Source organism: Lynx canadensis, chromosome B1, assembly GCF_007474595.2.
Source record: "Lynx canadensis isolate LIC74 chromosome B1, mLynCan4.pri.v2, whole genome shotgun sequence".
Classification (NCBI taxonomy): domain Eukaryota; kingdom Metazoa; phylum Chordata; class Mammalia; order Carnivora; family Felidae; genus Lynx; species Lynx canadensis.
In genome coordinates this window covers 86,890,534-86,915,443 of record NC_044306.2, presented here as the reverse complement: position 1 = coordinate 86,915,443, position 24,910 = coordinate 86,890,534, and the positions used below count along the sequence as shown (strand labels likewise).

The 24,910-nt window shown below is 38.0% G+C and overlaps 1 protein-coding gene and 1 non-coding gene across 3 annotated transcripts in view; both read left to right on the top strand.

Moving 5' to 3' along the window:
• NAA15 (N-alpha-acetyltransferase 15, NatA auxiliary subunit) overlaps positions 1-10,728 on the top strand; it is an 85,535-nt gene extending 74,807 nt beyond the window's left edge. The window contains exons 18-20 of one of the 2 annotated variants that reach the window (XM_030313036.2): positions 4,986-5,129; positions 6,505-6,602; positions 7,929-10,728. In XM_030313036.2, coding sequence (XP_030168896.1) covers positions 4,986-5,129; positions 6,505-6,602; positions 7,929-8,129 — 443 coding nt within the window. In that variant the 3' untranslated portion in view covers positions 8,130-10,728. Of the gene's footprint in view, positions 1-4,982; positions 5,130-6,504; positions 6,603-7,928 lie in introns of both variants that reach the window. The other variant, XM_030313035.2, reaches the window with a different exon arrangement.
• A 12,907-nt stretch (positions 10,729-23,635) lies between these two features.
• Positions 23,636-23,742, top strand: LOC115513136. The gene has a single exon (XR_003968562.1). It is a non-coding gene; the product is annotated as a U6 spliceosomal RNA (small nuclear RNA).
• Positions 23,743-24,910: the final 1,168 nt, after the last annotated feature.

Sequence of the window (24,910 nt, the reverse complement as noted above, 5' to 3'; positions counted from 1 at the left end):
TTTGAAAAATGTTTAATTGTCCTCCCGATGAAGAAAGTTGTTTTGGGGGTGCCTGGGTGGCTCAGTCAGTTAAGAGTCCAACTTTGGCTCAGGTCATAATCTTGTGGTCCGTGGGTTTGAGCCACACGTCAGACTCTGCTGACAGCTCAGAGCCTGGAGCCTGCTTCGGATTCTGTCTCTCCCTCTTTCTCTGCCCCTCCTCTGCTCGTTCTCTGTCTCTCTCCCTCTCAAAAATTAATAAACATTAAAAAAATAAAAACACAAACAAACCTTGTTTTGACTTCTAAGAAAAAGTAAATCCTTATTTAAAGTATATTTATGCCTGTCAAAAAAAAATGATTCCTGTTATAGACACTGAACTGTTTTTTAGTGTTTTTAATTCTGAAAGTAAAAAATAACATAACTACCTCATAAAATAGAAGAAGGAATTGCTATTCTTAGAGAAAATAGAGAAATTTCTTTCTAGTGTTTTCATATTAAAATTTGTTTGAAGTCATGAGTCCGAAAATTAAGGCCAGGAATAATGGTCTTAAATCCATTCTTGCTTAGGATGGAGTGCACTTAAATTGTTCTCAAAATTAACATGAACACTTTGTTCTTGTATAATCAACTCTTTCCTAAAAGGTAGTAGTAAAATAATATATAGAAGTCTTATGGATTTGGAGACTTCCCTCTGAAATATGAATTAAAAGTGGCATATTTAAATGTATTTGCTTATAGTAAGTATGTGGATTGATGAACATATGACTGTTGTCTTAGAACAGTTATATTAGGAACTAAAATGCTTCAGAAGAACAAAGAAAGGCAGAATGGTCCTGATGTAAGAGTTAGAATTATTTAGTTAGCTGTGAGCTGTATCCGTAGCTTCCAGACATTGTCTGGAAGAGTAACAAAGTAATCCTTATTTTGACTAAATTTAGGCATTAAAGCAGTGATAATTTGGAGTGATAAAGATGCACTGTCTTTAAAAGGCCTTCAAGAATTTGGGTACAGTTGTGTAGTATGTAAAAGTATTTGTGCAACCACAGACACCCAGAGTAGGGGCATCTTTGATATACCCCACAAGTTTCCTTTAATAAAACTGATAGCTTTGGTAGTTTTAAAATAAGATTTAACTTTGAAGTAATTTTTCAAGAACACATTTGTCATGTCAAGTTATATTTTACTAACTGCTTCTTTACAAAGAAACCCTTACAACACCTTCTTGGGGAATATGGGGAAAAAACGGTGCCTTGACACCTATTTTATTATAGAAACTTCTCTAAGTAAATATTCATTTTACCCTGGTTATGAATACCCTTCCAAATCTTCAGAATGTTGTTATACTACCAGTGTAATTAGTATCTGCTGCCTAAACTAATTTACCATATACGTCAATCTTCCTCTCCCCTTTTTAATTATGAGAATGATTTGGTATGTGCCCTTTTCAAGTTTTTCACTTTTTCTTAAAGTTGTAGGACTTAAAGCAATTTAAACTACATTTATGCTTGGTACTAAGTAAAAGGAGTTTAGGGATTCAGTTGTTTATTATTCCCTTACATACTTTTAAAAAAAATCACTGTTTGGTCACCTTGATCTACAGTGAATCTTACATCTTTTCTTCTCTCATTTGTACAAACCCATTTCTTCCTTTTATCTGCAGATTATTTTTCTTCTGTGCTTATGTATTTCTCCCCTAAAAGCTTTGTTGATCCTCTTATTTAACCTATTTTACCCTTTTGAATGGTAATCACTTAGTAGGTTGTGCTTTAGAGCCTGGTAGTGAGTAGTCATTATCTTGCACAGAATATGAGCATTTTCTACCCAAATTATTAACAAAACAGGGAGCTAGCCTAGGAACCCAGAGAAATTCTTTTGGCTAAGAATCTACCCCTTTTTCAGTGCGACTTTTAACCATTGACAATTACTAAATTAATCCAGTCTGCTAATAAGCTCAGAGCATGAACCAAACATTATTTTAATTTTAGGATGTCAGAGGATTCAGAAGCCTCTCATAGAAAGTTTTATTCCCCTTCCCTCAATTATTATTTTTCCTTGATTCACAAGACTTACTATTGTATCATAAGGTAACAAGGAAGCTAATTCAGTAGTCTCAGATGTTTTATTTTCCTGAGACCTCAATATTTTTTTGTTCATTTTAGTCACTTTCAAAGGACTTTTAGATTGGTTCATCCCCTACTAATCTTTAGTAATAAAAGCTTACGTAGTAGACCTGTGATGCATGAGGTTGCCCCTTTCCTGAAAGACATAGGTAATATTGCATTACACAGAATTCATACAACTTTGAGTCTTACTGCAGTTGAATTTTTTTTTTTTAATTAGTATCTTCCTGGAAATTATAGTGTCAATCTACATAGTGTAGGGGAGCTAACAATCAGCCTCAAACATTTTGTGACTTGGGGAGGAAATGTTTTTGGAAATAGCTATTAGTGGAAGTTTGGAGTTATATAAATATTTCTTCTTTATACATCCTGAATATATATATTTGTTTTTAATTGTGTGGGCTTTTTTTTTTTTTTTTCTTAAAGCAGTTTCGATTTTTCTGGGGGATTATTTTAATCTGAGGAAAACAAATTAATGAAGGTAATAAAAAACATGAAAAGCGTAGCGTCCACTTACAACCAACTATAATGTAACTATACAGTTACTTTCCCATCTGCATATAGTGTCCCGAAAGCACTTCATTCAAACCAGTAAGGCCCATGGATATAACAATTTTTTAGAAGACCTGTGTTTTTTGATATAATAGTCATTGTGATTGGCTATAATCTGTTTTACCAACTTTTCTTTCTGTTTGCACTCCCGCGCTCCTTGAAATCTGTTGATAAGTTGCCAAAATCAAGTTACAAGTACAGCCATAATGGAGATTAAGCAAAATTCCTTAATAACTCATTTATTCGAACCACCCAATTCAATAGAATGATAGAAGAAATGCTATTTAACTAACAAAGGACACATCGATCATTTATTCAGTTACTAATTATGTGTAGAATATTTCAGAGATGTTAACCACTCAAGAATTCAGTGTGTTTAAACTTGGTGTAGTGATCCATTAGACAATAAATGGGCCATTACTACCATTTGAAAGCCTAATATAGAAATATACTATAGAGCAGAGGGGCACCTGGGTGGCTCAGTTGGTTGAGTGTTGGACTTTTGATTTCAGCTCAGATCATGATCCCAGGGTCTTGGGATCAAGCCCCCAGTTGGGCTCTGCACTGAGGGTGCAGCCTGCCTGAGATTCTCCCTCTCTCCCTCCCTCCCTCCCTCTCTCTCTCTCTTTCTCTCTCTCTCTCTCTCTCCCCCTCCCCCCTTCCCTCCCTCCCTCCCCCCCACTACCCCTCTGCCCCTTTCCCCCGCCCACTCAACGCTCTCTCACTCTCTCTCACTCTTAAAAAAAGAATAGAGTAGAAAATACCAGAATGCATGGCACAAAATTAAGGTTAGTATTCCATGAAACTTTTGCTTCACATAGTAATTTATGTATATAGGATACATATTCAGCAGTACAAATGGTTGTTGTCCACATTTTAAGCGACCACCATAGTTCCTAACCATGAGGAAAATATATTTTCAATCTATAACAAAAATAATAACTGTGCTTTATTGAATTATATATTTAGCTATTATATAGTTAACTTTAAAAAATGTAACTTTTCTGGGGCACCTGGGTGGCTCAGTTGGTTGGTTAGGTGACAGACTTCGGCTCAGGTCATGATCTTGCAATTTGTGAGTTCTAGCCCCGCGTTGTGCTCTGTGCTGACAGCTGAGAGCCTGGAGCCTGCTTCGGATTCTGTGTCTGCCCCTCCCCTGCTCACGCTCTGTGTCTGTCTGTCTCTCAATAATAAATAAACGTTAAAACAATTTTTTTTTTTAAAAGGTAACTTTTCCTTACTGTGATCCTTTTAGGTTAGATAGCTCCTCAGTTTTACGGATCAAGAAATAAGTTCAGAGAGGTTGTGACTTGTTCAAGCCTAGATCCATACCCAGGTCTTTCTGGCTCAAAGCTTCAAACTGTCTGTCTATACCAAAATAGTAATGAAAAAAGCATACTAACATTCAGTCAGAGAGGTTAGGGGTTCAGCTTTTCCATCTCTGAATCCCAAGGCCTGGGAATATGATTATTAGAGTGTATTCATTATAGGAAAATACTTCGGTGGTCCTTTGGAGTTTATTATATAGTGATAACTAAATTTATGTAGCCCTTGCAAAATAAAGGTCAATGAAGTCAGTCATGTTTTCTTTTAAAATTAATAAATTTCAGGGGCGCCTGGGTGGCGCAGTCGGTTAAGCGTCCGACTTCAGCCAGGTCACGATCTCGCGGTCCGTGAGTTCGAGCCCCGCGTCGGGCTCTGGGCTGATGGCTCGGAGCCTGGAGCCTGTTTCCGATTCTGTGTCTCCCTCTCTCTCTGCCCCTCCCCTGTTCATGCTCTGTCTCGCTCTGTCCCAAAAATAAATAAACGTTGAAAAAAAAAATTAAAAAAAAAAATAAAATAAAATAAAATTAATAAATTTTGTAATGCCTTACTTGGGTATAGAATATGGACAAGGTGAAGAAAATCCTCTTGTCTTCCGCACTGCATAATTGCTGTGACATTATTTATCAGATGGGTGCCATCAGAGCCCTACTTTATAAATTTGTTTTAAAGTTGAGGGGGCCAGCCCCTAAGAGCTTAGAAGACTATGGAACTACATCTTTTGTTATTTGTTTTGCATTTGTTTTGTTTTGTTTTGTTTTTCTGGAAATGAATCATTTATCAGTGAAATGTCTTTGAATGCTGTTAGAAAAATTATTATTTTCCTGATACACATTTTTTTACATTTATATGGTAAGCTCTTTACATGTTGAATTATAAGTAGGTTCATTTAATCTTTACATGTAATTGCTTTGTTTCATTGGCCTCATCAAGTAATTTCTTTACTTCTGCAAATCATATCAGAGTATCTGACTGCTAATAGAATTTTGTTTTTAATTTGTTCAGCAGTGTGTGAAAGTAAAGATTTACCTGATACAGTTAGGACAGTATTAAAACAAGAAATGAATCGTCTTTTTGGAGCAACAAATCCAAAGAATTTTAATGAAACTTTTCTGAAAAGGAATTCTGATTCATTGCCACACAGATTATCAGGTAATCACTTTTTTTATCTTAGCCTTCTAAAATAATTTTAGTTTTTATTTTAATGGATTCATGGCAAGGTTACACATTTCTCACATGGAAGAGGCATTGTGTGTATGTCACATTTTAATCGTAAGAACACAGGCAGCTTAAATATGCTTCCTATAAATTTTTAAATTTCCTAAAATTATTACTGTGAATCAAGGTCAGTAGTTTCTTCTGGTTCAGCATAGGCTTTTTACAAAGAAGCAATATAACTTCATTTAACTATATATTACATATAAGGAAGGAGGGGGAGGGGCTTTCTTTGTTTTTTCTTTCTCCTCCTTCAACATGCTCTTAAGATTCACTTGGATGTGACCATCAGCTTCTATTTTTCATGCTTATAAGATATTAAATTGGACAGTGCAAAACACCTAAAATCATTTCATAGGCAAAGGTCTGTGCTAGCAGTCCAAAATCTGGACTTGATGGGATCGTATGGGTAGTGCTTTAGTAGGATGCTTTTAGAATACCTGGCTAAGAAGGCCAGCAGCTTTGTATGCCTTTGTAGAATTCTGAATTCAGATTTTTGGCTCATGCCATCAAGTTTGAGTATCTCTGTCCTCCCATGTTCCCGCACCCCCAACCCCCCAGGCCCCCCACTCCTACACACATTAAATGGAGTATTCACCACAGCCCCAAATTATGGGGTTTGTTTGTTTGTTTCGAGAGAGTGCAAGTGAGGAGAGGGGCAGAGGGAGAGAGAGCAAGAGAGAGAATCCTGAGAGTCTCCAGGCTTAGTGCAGAGCCCGACACAAGGCTCAATCCCACAACTCTGGGATCATGACCTGAGCTGAAATCAAGAGTGGGACACTTGGGGCACCTGGGTGGCTCAGTCACTTAAGTGTCCAACTTTGGCTCAGGTTATGATCTCGCTGTCCGTGGGTTCGAGCCCCATGTCAGACTCTGTGCTGACAGCTCAGAGCCTAGAGCCTGCTTCTGGCTCCCTATCTCTCTGCCTCTCCCACATTATTTCTCTGTCTCTCTCTCAAAAAAAAAAAAGGGGGGGGGACACTCAAACAACTGAGCCACCCAGGCACCCCTGTTCAGTTTAGAAAGAGGAAAAATCCATGTTCCCACTACACAAAAACAACGATCATTAGAATATTTGTATTTCTTCATAGTTTTTTACCTTAATCATTCTCCTAGTTTAGACAGTTAAGCTATTTCTGATCTATCCTCTCATGATATTTTTGGTTTATTTCAAATGGCTTTTCCCACTTTTCTAATAAAGTGCCACACTGTGTGTGCACATATATGTTATATTTGATATTTGAATGAATAGAGGATAAGATGCTGGTTGTACTTTAAAATAAAAAAATTTTTCTTTTTTCTTCTCATTTAGCTGCCAAAATGGTATATTATTTAGATCCTTCTAGTCAGAAGCGAGCTATAGAGTTGGCAACAACACTTGATGAATCCCTCACTAACAGAAACCTCCAGGTAAAGTTTTTCATAATCTCTCTGAAGAATACCTCACTACTTTGTTTCTCTTTTCACAAAGAGAATACATTTACCAAATTGTTTTTTTGTTAATTATGCATATTATTCACCAAGCCGTTATGAATCCACATCAGAAACTAACCCGATCTTAAATTTATTTAGGATTGTCTGTGTGTGCACATGCACAGTAGGCTACTTGGCCTTCAAGAACTAGTTCCACATCTTTATTTAAAATACTTTTTCTAGGAATCTGTTTTAGTAAAATTATATATATATATATTCCATAGTTAATTTTAGACTTTGGTTCATTCCTGTCTCTACATTTCTGACCAAGCAGTAGTCTCCGTGAAGATTCTGACATATTTAAGATGTACATACCAGGGATCAAATCAAAACACTCATTTTATAACTTGTAGTGTACCTTGAAATATAAAAGATACATGGATATTTTTTGCAAGATACTGATTTTAGTTTAGCCTAAAAACAAAGGACATAGCGCTACTTCCTATGATAATTGGCCAGATAAAGCATTTGATATAGTCCTTTAATAGCAAATGAAGGAACACTTTTAAGAAACATTTGACTTATTGATTGCTAATTAATACATCATTTAGATTATAACATTTCTAGACTGGCAAAGTTTGTTGGATACTATATATCTGCAAACTACATGTTTTCCAAGTGAAAAGATAAAGAAAACATGAGGAATGTAAGTTAACATGCATCATTTTAAAATCTAAGAATATCTACCAAGGGGTTTGGTTCAAACAGTTACCAATTTTCATGAACAAATTTTTCTTGCATATATGCCCTTTGGTTTGAGACCCTCCCTTTCCTCTCAGTGGACAAACCTTTAATTAATACAGAGCTGAAAAGCAATGTTTGATACCACCAGCTGTCTCTAAGCCTCTTAAAGAAAAAAAAAACAAAACTGAAGAGCTTAAGTTCAATACCTGACATTAGCATGGAAAAGTTGACATTTATACACAGAGCCTGCCTGGGTTGAGGCAAAGTTGCCACCTGGGGTCAAGCACTTGCTGAGAGTGAGTGTGTCTTTAATAAATGTAGCTGCTGCATATCTTGCTTGCCCCACATTAGTCCTGGCCCTGTTTATAAATTCGTCCTTTGTATAAGCCCTGCGATTCTGAAGAAACTATTTCTTAGGGATTGAATATGCGGAGATAGAATGCTTTCTGTGTCTTCAATATGTACATTTGCCTTTTGCTTAGAAAATGTGTTGATAGTGAAATGTCTAATAAATTCACAGTAAAAAACTTTCTTTTTGTTTTTGGACAAGTTATAATATTACCTTTTCTCTTTCTTTAGACATGTATGGAGGTATTAGAAGCCTTGTGTGATGGTAGCCTAGGAGACTGTAAAGAAGCTGCTGAAGTTTATAGAGCAAATTGTCATAAGCTTTTCCCTTATGCTTTGGCTTTCATGCCTCCTGGATATGAAGAGGATATGAAGATCACAGTTAATGGAGATAGTTCTGCAGAAACTGAAGAACTGGCCAATGAAATCTGAACATCATTAAACAAGCAAATGGAATGACTTTGGACCATATCTAGTGTATAATATTTTTGTCACGCACCTGCTGCATTGCTCTAACTTACACAGAATGAGAAGAGTAAATGTTCTTGCCTTCAAATAGTGTTTTACGTTTTTTATCCTGCTGAAAAAGTATATATAAAATATCTAACGTATTACAGGATATAGGTTCAGTTTCTTAAAAAATTAAAAGCTGCTAAAATTGAGGGATTAAAAAAAAGATACCTTATTCTATTCCTACCTACCCACCCATGTTTTTTAACTAATTTATATAAAATCTGGAGGCTGTTACAGCTAACAAAGCAGGTGTGTGGCAGAAATATTACTTTAAAATTTGTCTTGTGAGATTTTACTATATCTCAGACAGCATAAATGCTGTTTTAGCACTGGATTCTTTCACTGAGCACAAAGAGTTGTTGGGGCTTTAGCATCTGACTGATTTTGTTACGGGGTTGATTCTGACCATAGGAAGTATGCAATGTGAATCACTATTTACAGAGAAACCTACAACAGATGCTTGATGTTGTAGAAGCTGGGACATATAGATACCAAGCAGAATTTCTAAGAAACCTAGAGGGTGTTCAATATGCTTGTTGTGTTTCCAAAATTCACTGTACATGATCAGTTTGGTGTTCTTGTACCACAGTTTTTAACTGAAGGAACCAGTTGGAACAATCTCAATTTTAACTAAAACTTGAAGAACTAAAATAGCAATGCAAACCTTTCAGCATTGTTTTGGCCAAACTTGTTAAAACTGTAATGCAAGAACCAAATGCACTGTGATGTGGCACCAACTAATTAGCACGCATGAATTTTTTCACCCAAGAGTGAAAAAAGAAAATCTACCATGGCTTGAAGTTAAAGAGCAGAACTCCTGACTACCATTCTATGACTGATCAAGAGACTAATAGTTAAAAACCTCAGCAGGCCTTGTTCACGATATGCAGAAAAAAAGTGCTGCAGTTTAGATACCTCTGGAATTTTTCCACAGTGTCACAGGTTTGTAATACTTGAAGCCCTACATTTCTAAGAATATATTTCTTGCTCAGTTGTTTCAGGCAAGCCCAAGACTTTGTAATTTTTAAAGGGCCCAAGATTTTTTTTTTTCAATAACAGACCAGCTTCTTTTTCCTGCAGTTACAGATGTAATTTCCTTTTTGTTGTCAAACATAAGGTACCAAATATGATGCAATAAATTGTTTTGAAAAACAGTTGTGTGAATATTTCAACTAATCTGTGTTGGGCTTCTGTGAAAATACACAGGTGGAAACAGAGGTGCAAGCCAGAGGCAATGTAACGTGCTGTAAAATGAGCGCAGATGGTTGCGTTCGCTGCGGGCTGAGTGCTGGTGTCAGGGGACTCCTTAATGCAGGTGTAGTGCTGCTCCTGCATGAACCTTTCCTTGAGGGCGAGGATGGTGGCAGGTACTATGAATGTAATTCCTAATTTCCTAATTTGAAAGGAAACTGAGAACTGCGATTTTGATGGAGAGACTGAGCCTTACGATGATAAACCTGTATACTGAGAACTGGCCTCAGGCTCAATATCCTCGTTGCGTTTGCAAGATCTGAGCAAATAAGATTAAGTAAAATGAATCAATTGTATATATGATTGATCTTTTTGTGGTACTTTTAGTTTCTAGGGCATATATTCTAAAGGGAATTTTCAGGAGACCTGATCCTTCTACTGATTGAACAGTTGTGCTAAACTCAACCTTTCATAGTACGTGGCCTGCATTCTGCGTCCCGGTCTAACGATTTAGTGATGTAAAGAGAAGTACAAGCCGAACTCCAGTGCTTTGTTCCGTTTTATTAACTGGCCCTGTCTCAGGAACATCTTCACAGATGGCAAACAACAAACAAAAAAAACCCCACCACCACCACAAACTTTTTTTCAACTTCTCCTATGAGTGGCAACCGAAGTTCTCATTGTTGGGAAAGAACACTAGTGCTACCTCTGCCACTACTGAGGTGTTGGGAGGAGGCACCAGCCATACGATAGGGGGTGTTTATGTGTGAATTATGTTTCAACTCTACTGTATATTGAAATGAAGTTCATATATTTGTCTTGACAATGTTCAACTGATGTAGACTGTCTTAGAATGAAAATTCGTAAATACTCAGAACTCTTGATGCAGATTCCACCCGTGAGGAGCTAAAATTCCTAACATGTATATTGTACTCCGACCCAATTTTACTGGAACTATTGAATAAATATTTTATTTTCTTTCAGGTTTACTTGATAGTGGATACATTGTCTGGTGTCAGAGGACCTTGACAGGGTTCGTTTTATGTCCAGACAGCACCCCCGAAACATTGTACTGTACTGTCTTGCTCTGAGTAGTATCGACTGGATCATCCCACATTTGCCTCATTCACTCTATTAATTCCAAATGATACTGTGGGGGGAAACAGGGTTAGAAAAACAAGTGGGAAAAAAATGCAGTGATGTTGTATTCTAAACAAGTGCCTTATGTTTATTGCTGAGAACTGGTGTTAACAACCCTTTTCAGAAGAAAGGGTCCCTTGACCTGTATTAACATAGGAAAGTAAAGTTATTTTTGTTTTTCTTTATATTTACTACTCTTGTCATTTCTCATTTAAAAATTAAGATCTGACCAGGTTAGTTTACTCAGCTTTAATTAGATAGTTGAGTCCTACGTTTTCAACATTTTTCTGTATTTACGATGCACAAAAATAAAGCGTGATCTCTACTAGCATGGCTAAAAGTAGTCCCAGTATTAGTGAATAGCTTTTCTGTGGGTTTTATGAGGCCTTTGTCTTTCAGGGGTGTTTGTACTCCACGGTGTGCTGCTGTTAGGGCTGTGAGACGAAGGCTATGATTGTAAGAGGCCAGACAAGCATGGTCTAGTTTCAGGTAGGTGACGATAAATTCAGGGAAGTCTCTGCCCTGCACAGTTTGTAGGAATATTTCAGTTGCCATGTGTAGCATCTGTTTGGGACAGGTAAAAAAGTGAAGTGTTGAATTTTCCTACAAGACACACACACACACACACACACACACACACACACACACACACGTCTTACTAATTACTAGCCTTAAATTTTGAAATAACTCTTACTAAGAGAATGGAAAGAAAGACCAACCTGTCCAGTGGAAGGTAGGCTTCCTGTTCAGCTCATGCTACACTCCTTTTAAGTTACAGGCAAGGTTTCTTGATGCCATTCAATCCACTGCCAAACCTACATTAAAAACAGTCGCATGAAATGGCTGTGTTGCCCCACAGGGAGCTGAAACCTTAAGTTTTGTTCCAATTTGGAAGATTAGAAATCTCACTATTTATAGCAATAAGACATTTTTGCAAAAGGTTATTTATTGAAGTGTACTTTTTTTTTTACCTTTTAGTATGCAACCTACAGGGTGGATGTCAAAAGGATTGGTAGTGTGCAGGAGATTCTGGAGAAAATGTTCATATTTCAGTAAAGGAGGAGAGTATTTGTTGTGTACTGTAGGTTATACAGCTGATGTAACATTGCTACCTCCCCTCAAGACCTGCTTCTTTTATGATAACATAAAGATGGGCAGGAGGAAAGGGAGCAGTATGTGGTAGGAAAGCAGGTCTTAAAGTTTCCAGCCTCTCCGTTTATCCAGTTGTCTTTGAAAGGACACCATCTTGGGATTGAAACCAGAAGAAAAAAATGGTAGTTTAAATTAGAACTTGTATGAAATTGTCAACTATAGACAAGCTTAATATCTTAAATGTTCAGTGCTCTTTATAGAGTTCTATGCGCCAAAAACAGTATAGACTTGGTTTCGAGGTGGCTTTAGTGAAAGTGAAGTTGATACTTGGCAATCCGACAAGACTGGAAAGTAGTTGTTACAGCTTTTATATTAGACCTTTGTGTCTATTTTAACAGTCTATTATTTCACACAAGTGGTACAGTTCTTAAATAATTGACCTTGATGAATATGTGATGAAAAGTTTCGTGTATGTTAAGATTCTGCTTTTGCTAAATCAGCTTGGCCTCAAGAAGTACAAATGATCCTCTTGTTTGGAAACAACATAGGAGCAAAGGGATTTCTGGAATATGACTTGGGTCCATAGCTTGCTTTCAGCTGATAATTACATTTCCCTTCTATATCTAGTTACTTGTGCGTTGTCTTAACAAACAAGAAGCCTTTCGCCATACCATTCTGTGATATCTTTCCAGTCTACTATAGTTTCCTGAAGGGGTATCATGAACTTGCCCTTGTTTACTTTCATCTGTAGGTTTATCGGGTCCATATACCGGTGCTTGATGCTTCATCACACTTGAGATAGGCACTAGGTTTTCTAAAGTGCTCTTCCAAAACTTTGGTGTTTTCTTCGTTAATGATGAATAATTAAATTGGCCACCACTTTTCATCTTTCTTTCAAACTACTTATTTGTTTTCCAGTAGTCAAACTGCTGGTTGATATCTTTAAAAATGAGAATGGAGCCATTTAAGAAGTAAATAGTAAATATCTCCCAGATCCTTTAAGTTCTGAACTCTGGAATGTGAAATACTAATTCTTCCTTTCATTAACTTAATAAAAAAATTTACTGTATATTAATAACAGTAATAGAAGTATTCAGAAACCTGTATTCAGCTAGCATTGTTTACTGTTAGCATAATTTGTTTAGATGTTCACTGAGGAGGACCTCAGAAGCCACCTGTTTAACTTGTGATTTTTGTTTAGAACTTAAAAGTTTTATTTCAAGAGCCTACTTGTTATTTCAAGCATTCCATTGCACTTAGCATTTTTCATTCACCTGCTAGGATGCTTTTTACTTGAGAGATATCTAAATACAGTATGAAGTTAAATGACTAATGCTTTGTTCAGACTCATGTAAATCCATTTCTAATGTATGAAATCTTAAGGATTTACACTGGGTACATTTTAGTGTGGGGGTATAATAACTAGGACAGTACATAGTAGGTATTCAAATCCTTGTTAAATTTGCTGTGAATATTAATATTGCCCTACAGATTGTAGAAAACAGCAATAAAGTACTGTTAACTTTCAGGTCACCTACAAAGGCTCACAAATTTTTTATCCCGTACCTGTGACTTAAGAGTATTCTCATTCATCCTTCCCCCTGTGCCTCTCTGTTGGTCTCAGGAATTTCCTCAAAATACCACAGGTCCATTACGTTTTTACTTCGGTTGAATACAGCTCTCACATCTAATTTTTGCTTTTTTCCTATAGTTTGTCAGTGGAATGGTTGTGACTGGCCTTGTAGGAAGCAAGATGAGTGGGACCATTCTCTAACTTTTTCAGTTGCCTGGTCATTGTTGCATAAGTTGCGAGTAAATCTACTCACATCCTTGTGTCTTTAGCAACCAGCCACCCACCTAAACATCACATCAGTGGAATTAAGTCACTACAGAGATTGTCATTCAGTAGTTGCTTTTCATCTTTCAAATAGTATGAGGAGACAGATGACACACACACCAACCACCTACCTACAAGGCTCTGTTGTCTACAGCCTAGTATCTCCACTTTTAATCCTTACAACTAAGGAGACACTGGGTTAGGATCTGCAATGGTTATTTTTAGACACATGACCTACAGCCAGTGTTCACAGCCAACAGCTGTGGTCCACAGTTGATCTTTATTTAGGACAGGCAATGGAATCCTTTCAAGACATAAATTTAACCCTGTTTATTAGAATCCCAGGAGAGCTATTTGAAAGACAACCTTCTCAATGGCGGGGCCATTCAGATTTGAATGATCTGGTGTCGGGCCAGGTGCTGATGGTCTGGTCGGCTTCTCTTCCGACCACCCCCCATCCCCAGGTGCATCCTGGTTGGGGTGCATCCAAAGTTAAGGCCCACTGTCCTTGATGAAATTTAAAGTATTTTATAGTATTGAGTTTTTTCCTCAGATCGAAGAGGGAAGCAACTATGTAAGTGCAAAAAAGATGAACTTTTCCCCATCTTACATTAAGGGGCCCACTGTCCTTGATGAAATTTAAAACATTTTATAGTATTGAGTTTTTTCCTCAAATTGAAGAGGGAAGCAACTATGTAAGTGCAAAAAGATGAACTTTTCCCCATCTTACATTAAGGAGAAAACTTCTTGAACTTTCTGTCCAGAGCTTTCTGATTGTTTTCAAAGTCCATTCTTTGCTTAAATCATGCTGCTGTTCTACTACCTGAGATGCTGGTATTCAAAGAGAAAAAAGTCATGGTTTTATTGGATGTCATGGTAACTTGTCTCCACTGAAGCAACTTTTAAAATATAATTGCCATGGATAGATAGATGCTTGAGTTTTTGAGTGGATGAGTACCAAAGCAAACATGGACTTGGCAGGGTTTTAAATAAGAATGGGTGCGAGGTATTACTCCCTGGAAAGCCACACATGCCTACCCTGCAATCAAATACATATGTTTTTTTTCTCCCTAATTTTACATAAACAAGTGAATTACATATCTCAGATGTAAAAGGAGCCATGATTCTAGGACAGACAGAATTCAAAGCTAAATGTTGGCCTGTTAGTGTAGAACCTGGAAAGGAGATTTACATATTACACAATCCTGTGTCAAACCAAAACTTGCTCTGTGAGATCTGAAATAACATCTGTGTAGATATCCCAAATCTTTCTAATCCAATATTTTTCTTTAATAGAATAGGAATTGTTTTACAGACAATCATCAGTTCTGTCTAGCTTGTTCTTGGCTGGTTAGAGGATTTGATAAATGAATCTGGTTGTTTTGATACTGTTCATTGTCATTCTTGATTGCGTAGAGATGGATGATCTTCCCTCACCTTTGCAAACTATGAAGTCTAAATTGTTTTAGCTTCTTCCCACAGAAGCCTGGCCTTAATGCTTTATGGTTACTTTCCTCTGACCCTTGTGACTAAGTGCCAAATTTCTGGCATAAATCCATTGTAGCTTGGTAACGACAGTAGCGTGATGTAGTTGAAAACATAAGCTTTTCCCAAGGACAGGTGCCTGAGGAAAGTTAATAAGAATTTTTAGTTCATAGTTGTTGGATTAAGTAATGCATATACTGTATAGAAAGTGATTACCACAAGACCTGACACATAGTAAGTGTTCATTACAAATACCAGCATTTGCAAAAGGATGTTCTTTCCTGTTTGTCAATATTCAACTTGGTTATCCTTATTTGTTGACTAAAGTACAGGAAAATCGTTGATCATCTTTTCCTAGGTACTAACAGCTCAATTTTTTCCCCTAGTATTTTACTTTACACTTGTGAGAACTTTACATTGTTTTCCCTTTTCTCATAGTAGAGAAAAACACCTGTAATACCTCCATCCTCCATGATCATTTTGACTTTTACTAGTGTTAGCAAAGTTGGCAGATTGATGCTTGCTGTTTAAAGCTATGTAGGAGATGTGATATTAGGCCAGTCCCAGTGTCCTTCCTTCCATCCATCTGGTAGTTAATGAATGCCTATCACATTTTTTATGGGCTAGTAAAGGAGACAGACAAATCAAGAAATGAGTGCAGCAGTGGTTTATAACCCTCCTAGGAGTTGGTACACATTTCTGTTTGGATGGACTAAGATAAGTTTAACAGAATGCTCACTTGAGTTTGGAAAGAGAAAAACCAGTTTCCTAGACAGATAGAAGGTAGCATGTACCTAAAGGCACAGAAACATGAAACATGTATTCAGGGACCATGTAAACTAGTGTGAATAGAATCAGGGAAATGAGGCTGGGGATCAGAATAAGAGTGTTAGATGACTTACTAAAAGATTGGATTTGGCTTTGTATAAGCAAAGGAGAGTTATTGAAGAAATAGGGAAGGATAAGTGAGAGAATTCTATTAATATGATAAGGATGGGGAACAAGATTGGAAGCTTGCTTCCAATCATCAGAACTAGTAATATGACTCAAGCTGAGCTAATAATAGCCATCATTGAGCTTTTGCTATGTGCCAGGCAATGTAGTAAGCACTTTGCATTTGTTAGCTGATATAATTCTTGAAGAGATCATTCCCATTTAACAGAAAACTTGATCATAGTTGCTTACGGTCACATAGGTTATTAGTGACAAAGATCTGCATTCAAGCCCAGGTGTGTCTAACTCCAAAGTGCTTGCTTCTGATGAATGTAACCTTTGGCAAAAAGTAGTAAGGACAACAACATTAAGTATGGGGAGGAGAGCAAGGATACAAGAGATGTTAAGAAGGTAGGACATAGGTCAGCTGATTTGTTGGAAGGCAGAAGGCAATGCAAGGAAAAGTAAAAGTTCATGATGTCCGTCCGGAGTTTGGACGTAAAACACTTTGCCTTGGACAGCATCATTAAACAGAGTTGGAAAAAAGAAATTGAGGGAAAAAGGTCTTTTCACAATGAATTATAGGCGTTTATAGGACATGTAAATCCCAGAAGATTAGTAGGCAGCTAGGCAGATGGGTCTGATGTTTAGAAGAGAGCTTTTGTCGATCTTGAAGAGTTAGTTGTGAGTGGTGTGGCCTAGACAAGACTCACAGGAAAAAAACAAAGGTGATAACTCACAAATGCCAAGAGAAGCGTGTAGAGGAAGAGAAGCTAGCAAAAGAGACCAAGAAATAGTATTAGTTAAAAGAAAAAACTAGAAAATAATGCTGTTGGGGAATCAAAGTTTTTCAAAGAGGAGGATCAACAGGGTCAAAATCAAGACACTGCGTCAAGGTGGTAACATTTTAGAAGGTCTGAATATCAAATGTTGGCAAGGAGGTTGGAAAACAACATAGGAACTCTCAGGCACTGTCTTCAGGAATATAAATTGGTATAACTTATGAGGGCAGTTGGTAGTATTTATTTACTAAAATTAAACGTGCATAGCCTTATGAACCAGCAATTCCACTAGGATATATATATATACACAAATATATATGCCCTGTAAACATTCCTTCATATTTGCCAGAGAGACATGCAAGAATGTTCATCACAGTATTGTTTATAATAATAAAATTTGGAAATAAAGTGTCTGTGACATAAGAATGGTTAAGTTGTGCTATATTCATTTAATGGAACGCTGTACAGTTAAAATGAATAAGCCAGCATTAAGTGAATCAAATTACCCTCCAAAATGGTGGTTATTTAAAAAAAAAAAAAAAGGCAAGTTAAATGGCCTCATTTCTTGTATGTAAATTTTTTGATGTAAAACAATAGTGTGTGGTTTATGGATACATTTATTTAAAGTAAAGGGGTTTGTTAAAGTGTATTTATTTTGAGAGAGAGAGAGAGAGAGAGAGAGAGAGCAGGGGAGGGGTAGAGGGCGAGAGAGAATCCCAAGTAGGCTCTGTACTGTCAGCACAGAGCCTGATGTGGGGCTCGACCCCAAGAAATGTGAGCTCATGACCTGAGCCAAAATCAGGAGTCAGACGTTCAACCAACTGAGCCACCCACGTGCCCTAAAGTAAAGGTTTCAAAGGGTGCCTGGCAAGCTCAGCCAGTGGAGCATGTGACTCTTAATATCGGGGTTGGGAGTTCAAGCCCTATGTTGGGTATATTTTAAGATTTTAAAAATAAAATCTTAAAAAATAAATAAAGCCTTAAACAACAGGTTTGGGAATTACAAAAACAAAATTCAGGACAGAGGTTCTCTTTATAGGAGGGAGAGGCACATTGGTAGCCTATAATTTTTATTTCTTAAAAAACATTAAAAAAATTTTTTTTAAGTTTATTCATTTTTTGAGAGAGAGAGACAGAGACAGAGTGTGATCAGGGGAGGGGCAGAAAGAGAGGAAGACACAGAATCTGAAGCAGATTCCAGGCTCCGTACTGACAGCACAAAGCCCAACGTGGGGCTTGAACTCACAAACCATGAGATCATGACCTGAACTGAAGTCAGGCACTTAACCAACTGAGCCACTCAGGAGCCCCTTAAAAAACATTCTTAAATGTGGCAAAATGTTAATTAAGATTTGATGTCTTTGTTAATTTTGGATCTATATAGGATTTTTTTTTAAAGTTAAAATAATAAACTATTATATTTTATACCCTACTAAAAAAATGGCTAGATAAAAATGCATCTACAATTAAAACAAGGTTTTCTTGGGTTTGTATACTCTCCAAAATGACATGGTATTTTTACTGATTTACCAAGAATGATGAGAGAATTAAGGGAAGTCCACCAGGATATGTGACACAACTTTTTAGGAGGAAAAGTGGCTCCAATGATATCTAAAACATTACTACCCTTTGTAATTTCCAAAGTGCTCGTATGTAGGTATTAATCCCTTCTTTATAGATGAAGGTATATCTCAGAGATGTTAAATGACTTGCTAAAGGCACCCAGCTGGTAGTAGTGAGCGATGAGTTAGGTGTTCAGGTTACAGACCTGTAGATGTTAGAGCGGGAACTTGAACCCAAGTTTTTTGTTTCAAGGCAGGCTAAACTATGCTGTGTTCCTGGACCCTACTGTTTTGCCCAGAGAACTATTACTGAAGTTAAATGCTTTGTGCTATTTAGAATTTTAGAAGAGGGGGGCGCCTGGGTGGCTCAGTCGGTTGGGCGTCCGACTTCAGCTCAGGTCACGATCTCACAGACCGTGAGTTCGAGCCCCGTGTCGGGCTCTGGGCTGATGGCTCAGAGTCTGGAGCCTGCTTCCGGTTCTGTGTCTCCCTCTCTGTCTGCCCCTCCCCGTTCATGCTCTGTCTCTCTCTGTCTCAAAAATAAACGTAAAAAAAAAAAAAAAAGTAGAATTTTAGAAGAAAGAATTGTTGAACTATGGATGTTTTCTAAACTATGCATTTTTATACAGTATTTGTATATCCCTTTTGATATATACAACATACTTTAAGCTGACAGTTCTTTTTTTTTTTTCCCCCATAAACCCCTGTTATGCTGGCATTGGGATTTCCTCTTGCAATGAGGAACTACATCTTTAAGATGGTGAAGGTAAGTGTCTAAGATCATTTACCAATTCCATGAATTAGAAACTATCATCCGTCTCTCCCTTAAGTGAAATACAGCGTCCTGCGAAAGAAACTACTCTAGAAGATAAGATGCCAGTAGTAAAGTGGCCAAGAGCTGTATGTTATAGATGTATTGATTATCAGAAACTGCCAAGCTTTCTTGCTAAAGTATTATAATTAGAAGCCAAGAAAGTAGGGTCTATCTGTTCTTACCATTCATCCAAACCACCATATTCTACTTTAGGCCAGAGTGAGTTCTCCTAAGTAAAATGAGGGAAAACATTACCATTCTTGAAAACTATTATAAACCCACAAATTGTAACATTTGTTAGATTTTGCCATGAGGAGGTCCTTCATCAACTTGGTAATAACAGTTTCCACAGAGCAGTGGGAATTAAAGCCAGGGAACAAGTTAAACAAATGGGAGATCAAGACCTAGACTTCAAGAGAATGTCACTTTTTCAAGATGCTTTGGAGATTAAGGTGGAAAGGAGAGATGGAAGGCAGAAACCAGAAGGAAATAAGGGTAAAACAAAGGGTCATGACAGTTGACAGATCTGAGCATGATTGTAATTTGAATGAAAAAGAACTTGTAGAGAAGGAGAGGGAAAATTGATGGAGCCAGACCAGGCCCCAAAGGAGACAGAAAAGGTGGGCCTTGAAAAAAAATACCTTTTCTCAGAAACTAAGGGAATAAGGGAATAGTTATAAATAAATTTATAGCTGTGAGAGGAGAGGTTTTTTACTATCTGGCTTCAATATTTTTTGTGAAGTAGGAAAATAGCTGATGTAATTTGTGGAGTAGGAGGGAGTAAAAAAGGGATTTGAAGGGAATGGAGACAGTCTGGAATAGACAGTAGATTAAAAACAAAGGCATTAATCGTGGTGTTAACCACCAAACTGAGTTTGGAAATCATGAAAGTATAGTGGCTTTATCATTATTTCTAGCATCTCAGCTGAATGGCTTATAGGCCAGGCATATTATAGGACTGATCCAGAATTGTGAGTTGGATGACAGAGGAGAAAGACAAGGATGAAGGGGATTGAGGGCACTGATGCCAGGCAGAATATACCACTGTTCTAGGAATGTGATTTGGAAGAAATACCAGGAAAGGAAAAAAAAAAAAAAATGGAAGGGGATTGAAAACATTGGTGAGAGAGTAGGTCATGTGACCAATTAAGAGATTTAGGCCAGATATGGAAATGGGACCAAGAATAAATTGGAAGAAAAAGCAGTCTTACAGGAATAGAGCTCTCGATGAGATTCTGGATTGGGCGTACTGGAGGTAATATGAATGGAAAGAGAAGGGTATTGCAATCAGTCAGAGCTACTCTATAACAAAGTAGAGAGCATGGCCAAGGGAATGGGTTGAAGTGGCCTTGGAACTGTGATTCTTGAGTGTTTGACAGACCATCCACAGGAATGTTGAAATACCTTAGGAAATGAGGAAGTAAATTGAGATTTAAAGGCTTAACATGTCCCAGACTTTAGCCTCTACTACAAAGCTGTAATCATCAAGACAGCATGGTATTGGCACAAAAACAGACACACAGACCAATGGAATAGAATAGAAACCCCAGAACTAGACCCACAAACGTATGGCCAACTCATCTTTGACAAAGCAGGAAAGAACATCCAATGGAAAAAAGACAGCCTCTTTAACAAATGGTGCTGGGAGAACTGGACAGCAACATGCAGAAGGTTGAAACTAGACCACTTTCTCACACCATTTACAAAAATAAACTCAAAATGGATAAAGGACCTAAATGTGAGACAGGAAACCATCAAAACCTTAGAGGAGAAAGCAGGAAAAGACCTCTCTGACCTCAGCCGTAGCAATCTCTTACTCGACACATCCCCAAAGGCAAGGGAATTAAAAGCAAAAGTGAATTACTGGGACCTTATGAAGATAAAAAGCTTCTGCACAGCAAAGGAAACAACCAACAAAACTAAAAGGCAACCAACGGAATGGGAAAAGATATTTGCAAATGACATATCGGACAAAGGGCTAGTATCTAAAATCTATAAAGAGCTCACCAAACTCCACACCCGAAAAACAAATAACCCAGTGAAGAAATGGGCAGAAAACATGAATAGACACTTCTCTAAAGAAGACATCCAGATGGCCAACAGGCACATGAAAAGATGTTCAGCGTCGCTCCTTATCAGGGAGATACAAATCAAAAGCACACTCAGGTATCACCTCACGCCAGTCAGAGTGGCCAAAATGAACAAATCAGGAGACTATAGATGCTGGAGAGGATGTGGAGAAACGGGAACCCTCTTGCACTGTTGGTGGGAATGCAAATTGGCGCAGCCGCTCTGGAAAGCAGTGTGGAGGTTCCTCAGAAAATTAAAAATAGACCTACCCTATGACCCAGCAATAGCACTGCTAGGAATTTATCCAAGGGATACAGGAGTACTGATGCATAGGGGCACTTGTACCCCAATGTTCATAGCAGCACTCTCAACAATAGCCAAATTATGGAAAGAGCCTAAATGTCCATCAACTGATGAATGGATAAAGAAATTGTGGTTTATATACACAATGGAATACTATGTGGCAATGAGAAAAAATGAAATATGGCCCTTTGTAGCAACGTGGATGGAACTGGAGAGTGTAATGCTAAGTGAAATAAGCCATACAGAGAAAGACAGATACCATATGGTTTCACTCTTATGTGGATCCTGAGAAACTTAACAGGAACCCATGGGGGAGGGGAAGGAAAAAAAAAAAAGAGGTTAGAGTGGGAGAGAGCCAAAGCATAAGAGACTGTTAAAAACTGAGAACAAACTGAGGGTTGATGGGGGGTGGGAGGGAGGGGAGGGTGGGTGATGGGTATTGAGGAGGGCACCTTTTGGGATGAGCACTGGGTGTTGTATGGAAACCAAGTTGTCAATAAATTTCATAAAAAAATAAAAATAAAAAAAAATAAACTTACATTCAATCAAAAAAAAATAAATAAATAAAGGCTTAACATGATCCAGGTATAATGTTATTGTGGGGGAATGACCTGGGGGTTAAGGGATATTAGGGACAAGAAGGTAAAAGGTGGCAAAATTGGATGGAATGAACTTGAAAGGAATGAAGGTTTTTACAGGAAAGTGAAATGTTTTAAAAGGGACTATGGGACAAAATACCAATACCAATTCTGAGCCTTATGATATGTAGAATTTGAGGAAACAGCAAAGGAAGCAAGATCTTTGAGAAAGAGATCAAGGAAATAGAAGACACGTTCATTCAAAAAGCTGAGGGTATAGGTGAGTTTGTTTATAGTGAAATATGTTGCCAAAGCCCACCCTGGATAGGGTTGAAGGAGGGTATTGTGGGAAAGGTGAGGGTGAGGCCTCAAGAGGGAATGCTGTCAGGTACACAGCAGTTGGGAGACAAGAAATGAGAGGAAGGTGATGGATCGGTGAGAGGGTTGTCTTCTGAACAGTGAACAGGGATGAAGTTTGGATGGAGCTATAGTTTCTCAGCTTTTGGCCCTGTTGTTTTAAACAGAACTGATAAATTGGTGGTCCCAGGCAATGTCTGAACTTATCTTTGTAGGAATGTTTCTAGATTCATGGTGTGGCGGTAATTGCTGGATCCTTCCAGAACTGCTGTGCAAAATGCTGAGTGTGGTAGTGTATGGTCTAATCTCTGCCTGACTTCCTTATGGTTTAAGACATGCAGCTATTGATTTGCCACTCTCTGGCAGGCATGGCATGCAGCAGGCATCCCAGAAGACAGAGCGCGAGGACTTTTCTCCATAGCACTGCGCTTCTTTAGTGTAAGGGCCAGTGTTTGTGCTTCACATAAGATGCAATCCCTTCTTTTCTGTTTTTGCAAAAATATAGCTTTCATTCTATCAGTCTTTTGGAGAGTATGATACAGTGGAAAAAGCATGGCCTGTTACAGACTTGGTTCTGAATCCTGGAAGCTTATTGGGCAATTTATTTAACTTTTGAGTCTTAATACATCATGGTTATTTTAATAATAGACTTTGTATATAAAGTACCTAAGGCAAAAAGTACTCAATAAAATTTTTCCCATTAATTATTTCATAAAAGTCTTATTAAAGACCCCACCACTGTACTAAGTCCTGGAAATCTAATGATGAATATGACATGATCCCTGTCTTAAGATCCTTACAGTTCATGGGGTGCCTGGGTGGCTCAGTCAGTTAAGCGTCCGACTTTGGGTCAGGTCATGATCTTGCGGTCCATGGGTTTGAGCCCTGCATCGGGCTCTTTGTTGGCAGGCCTGGAGCCTGCTTCAGATTCTGTGTCTCCCTCGCTCTCTGCCCCTTCCCCGCTCACACTATGTCTCTCTTTCTCTCTCTGAAAAATACATAAACATTAAAAAAAAATTAAAGATCCTTACAGTTCAGGGGCATCTGGGTGGTTCACAGCCCATTAAGCGTCCAACTCTTGCTTTCGGCTCAGGTCATGATCTCATGGTTTGTGACATTGATCCCCATGTGGGGCTCTGTGTTAATAGCGTGGAGCCTGCTTGGGATTCATTCTCATTCTCTCTCTCTCTCTCTCTCTCTCTCTCTCTCTCTGTCCCTCCCTCCCTCCCTCCCAAAATAAATAAATATTAAGAAAAAGAGAAAAAGGATCTTTACAGTTCAGTGCTCACTTTGGCAGCACATATACTAAAATCAGAGCGATACAGGGAAGATTAGCATGGCCTCTGCATAAGGATGACATGAAAATTCATGAAGCTTCCATATTTTTTATGCTAAGCAAAATAAATCTGAGAAAGACAAATACCATATGATTTCACTTATATATGGAATTTGAGAAACAAAATAGATGAACATAAGGGAAAGAAAAAAAAGGAAGCAAACTATATGAGACTCTTAACTATAGAGAACAAACAGTTGGTGGAGGGAGGTGGGCAGGGGATGGGCTAAATGGGTAATAGGTATTAAGGAAGACACTTGTGTTGAGCACTGGGTGTTATACGTAAGTGGTGAGTCACTAAATTCTACTCCTGAAACCAATATTGTACTATATGGTAACTAGCTACAATTTTTAAAAAATTGTTAATGTTTGTTTATTTTGAGGGAGGGAGGGAGAGACAGAGACTGAGTGGGAGAGGGACAGAGACAGAGAGGGAGACACAGAATCCGAAGCAGGCTCCAGGCTCTGAGCTGTTGGCACAGAGCCTGACGCAAGGCTCAAACCCATGAACCGCAAGATCATGACCTGAGTGGAAGTCGGACGCTCAACCGACTGAGCCACTCAGGTGCCCCTAACTAGAATTTAAATAAAAACTTGAAACAAAAAAGATCCTTACAGTTCAGTAAAAAGTGAGACAAAGATAAATATACTCAATGACAGATGAGGAGTGCCTTGATAGATGCATAGATGGAAAACAGTGGCAGCCCAAGGGAGCAATCATTAGCAGGCTGCCTGCCTGAGGTGGATTGAGAAGGCAGGGAGCCTTCCTGGCTGTTTCTTCTGTTTTCTCTGTTTATTTTCCTTCCACTCTATGTGGATGTCTATTTCCATTCTATGCCCATTTCCTGAAATATATCCAAGTGTGCTTTTGTTTACTCCCATGATATCAGTACTGAAGAGTTCCAGGTCTCTCTACTGAACACACCCCATATATCCAGTTGCCAAATGCATATATATTCTTGGGTATACTGTGAGTCCTCCAGCTCAGCAGGAGCTAAAATTGAATTTTATAATCTTTTCCTCAAAACCTGCTCCTGCATTTTTTGGGTGCCGCCATCCACTCAGTTGTCAACTCAGCAACATCTTTATTGTTTTGCTCTTCCTAATTCTCCACAGTTAGTGTTCAGCAAGTCACATTAATTATATCTGCAAGACATCTTTCAAGTGCACCTACTTCTCTCCACTTCCATGTTTATAGCCCTAGTTTAATATCATCTCTT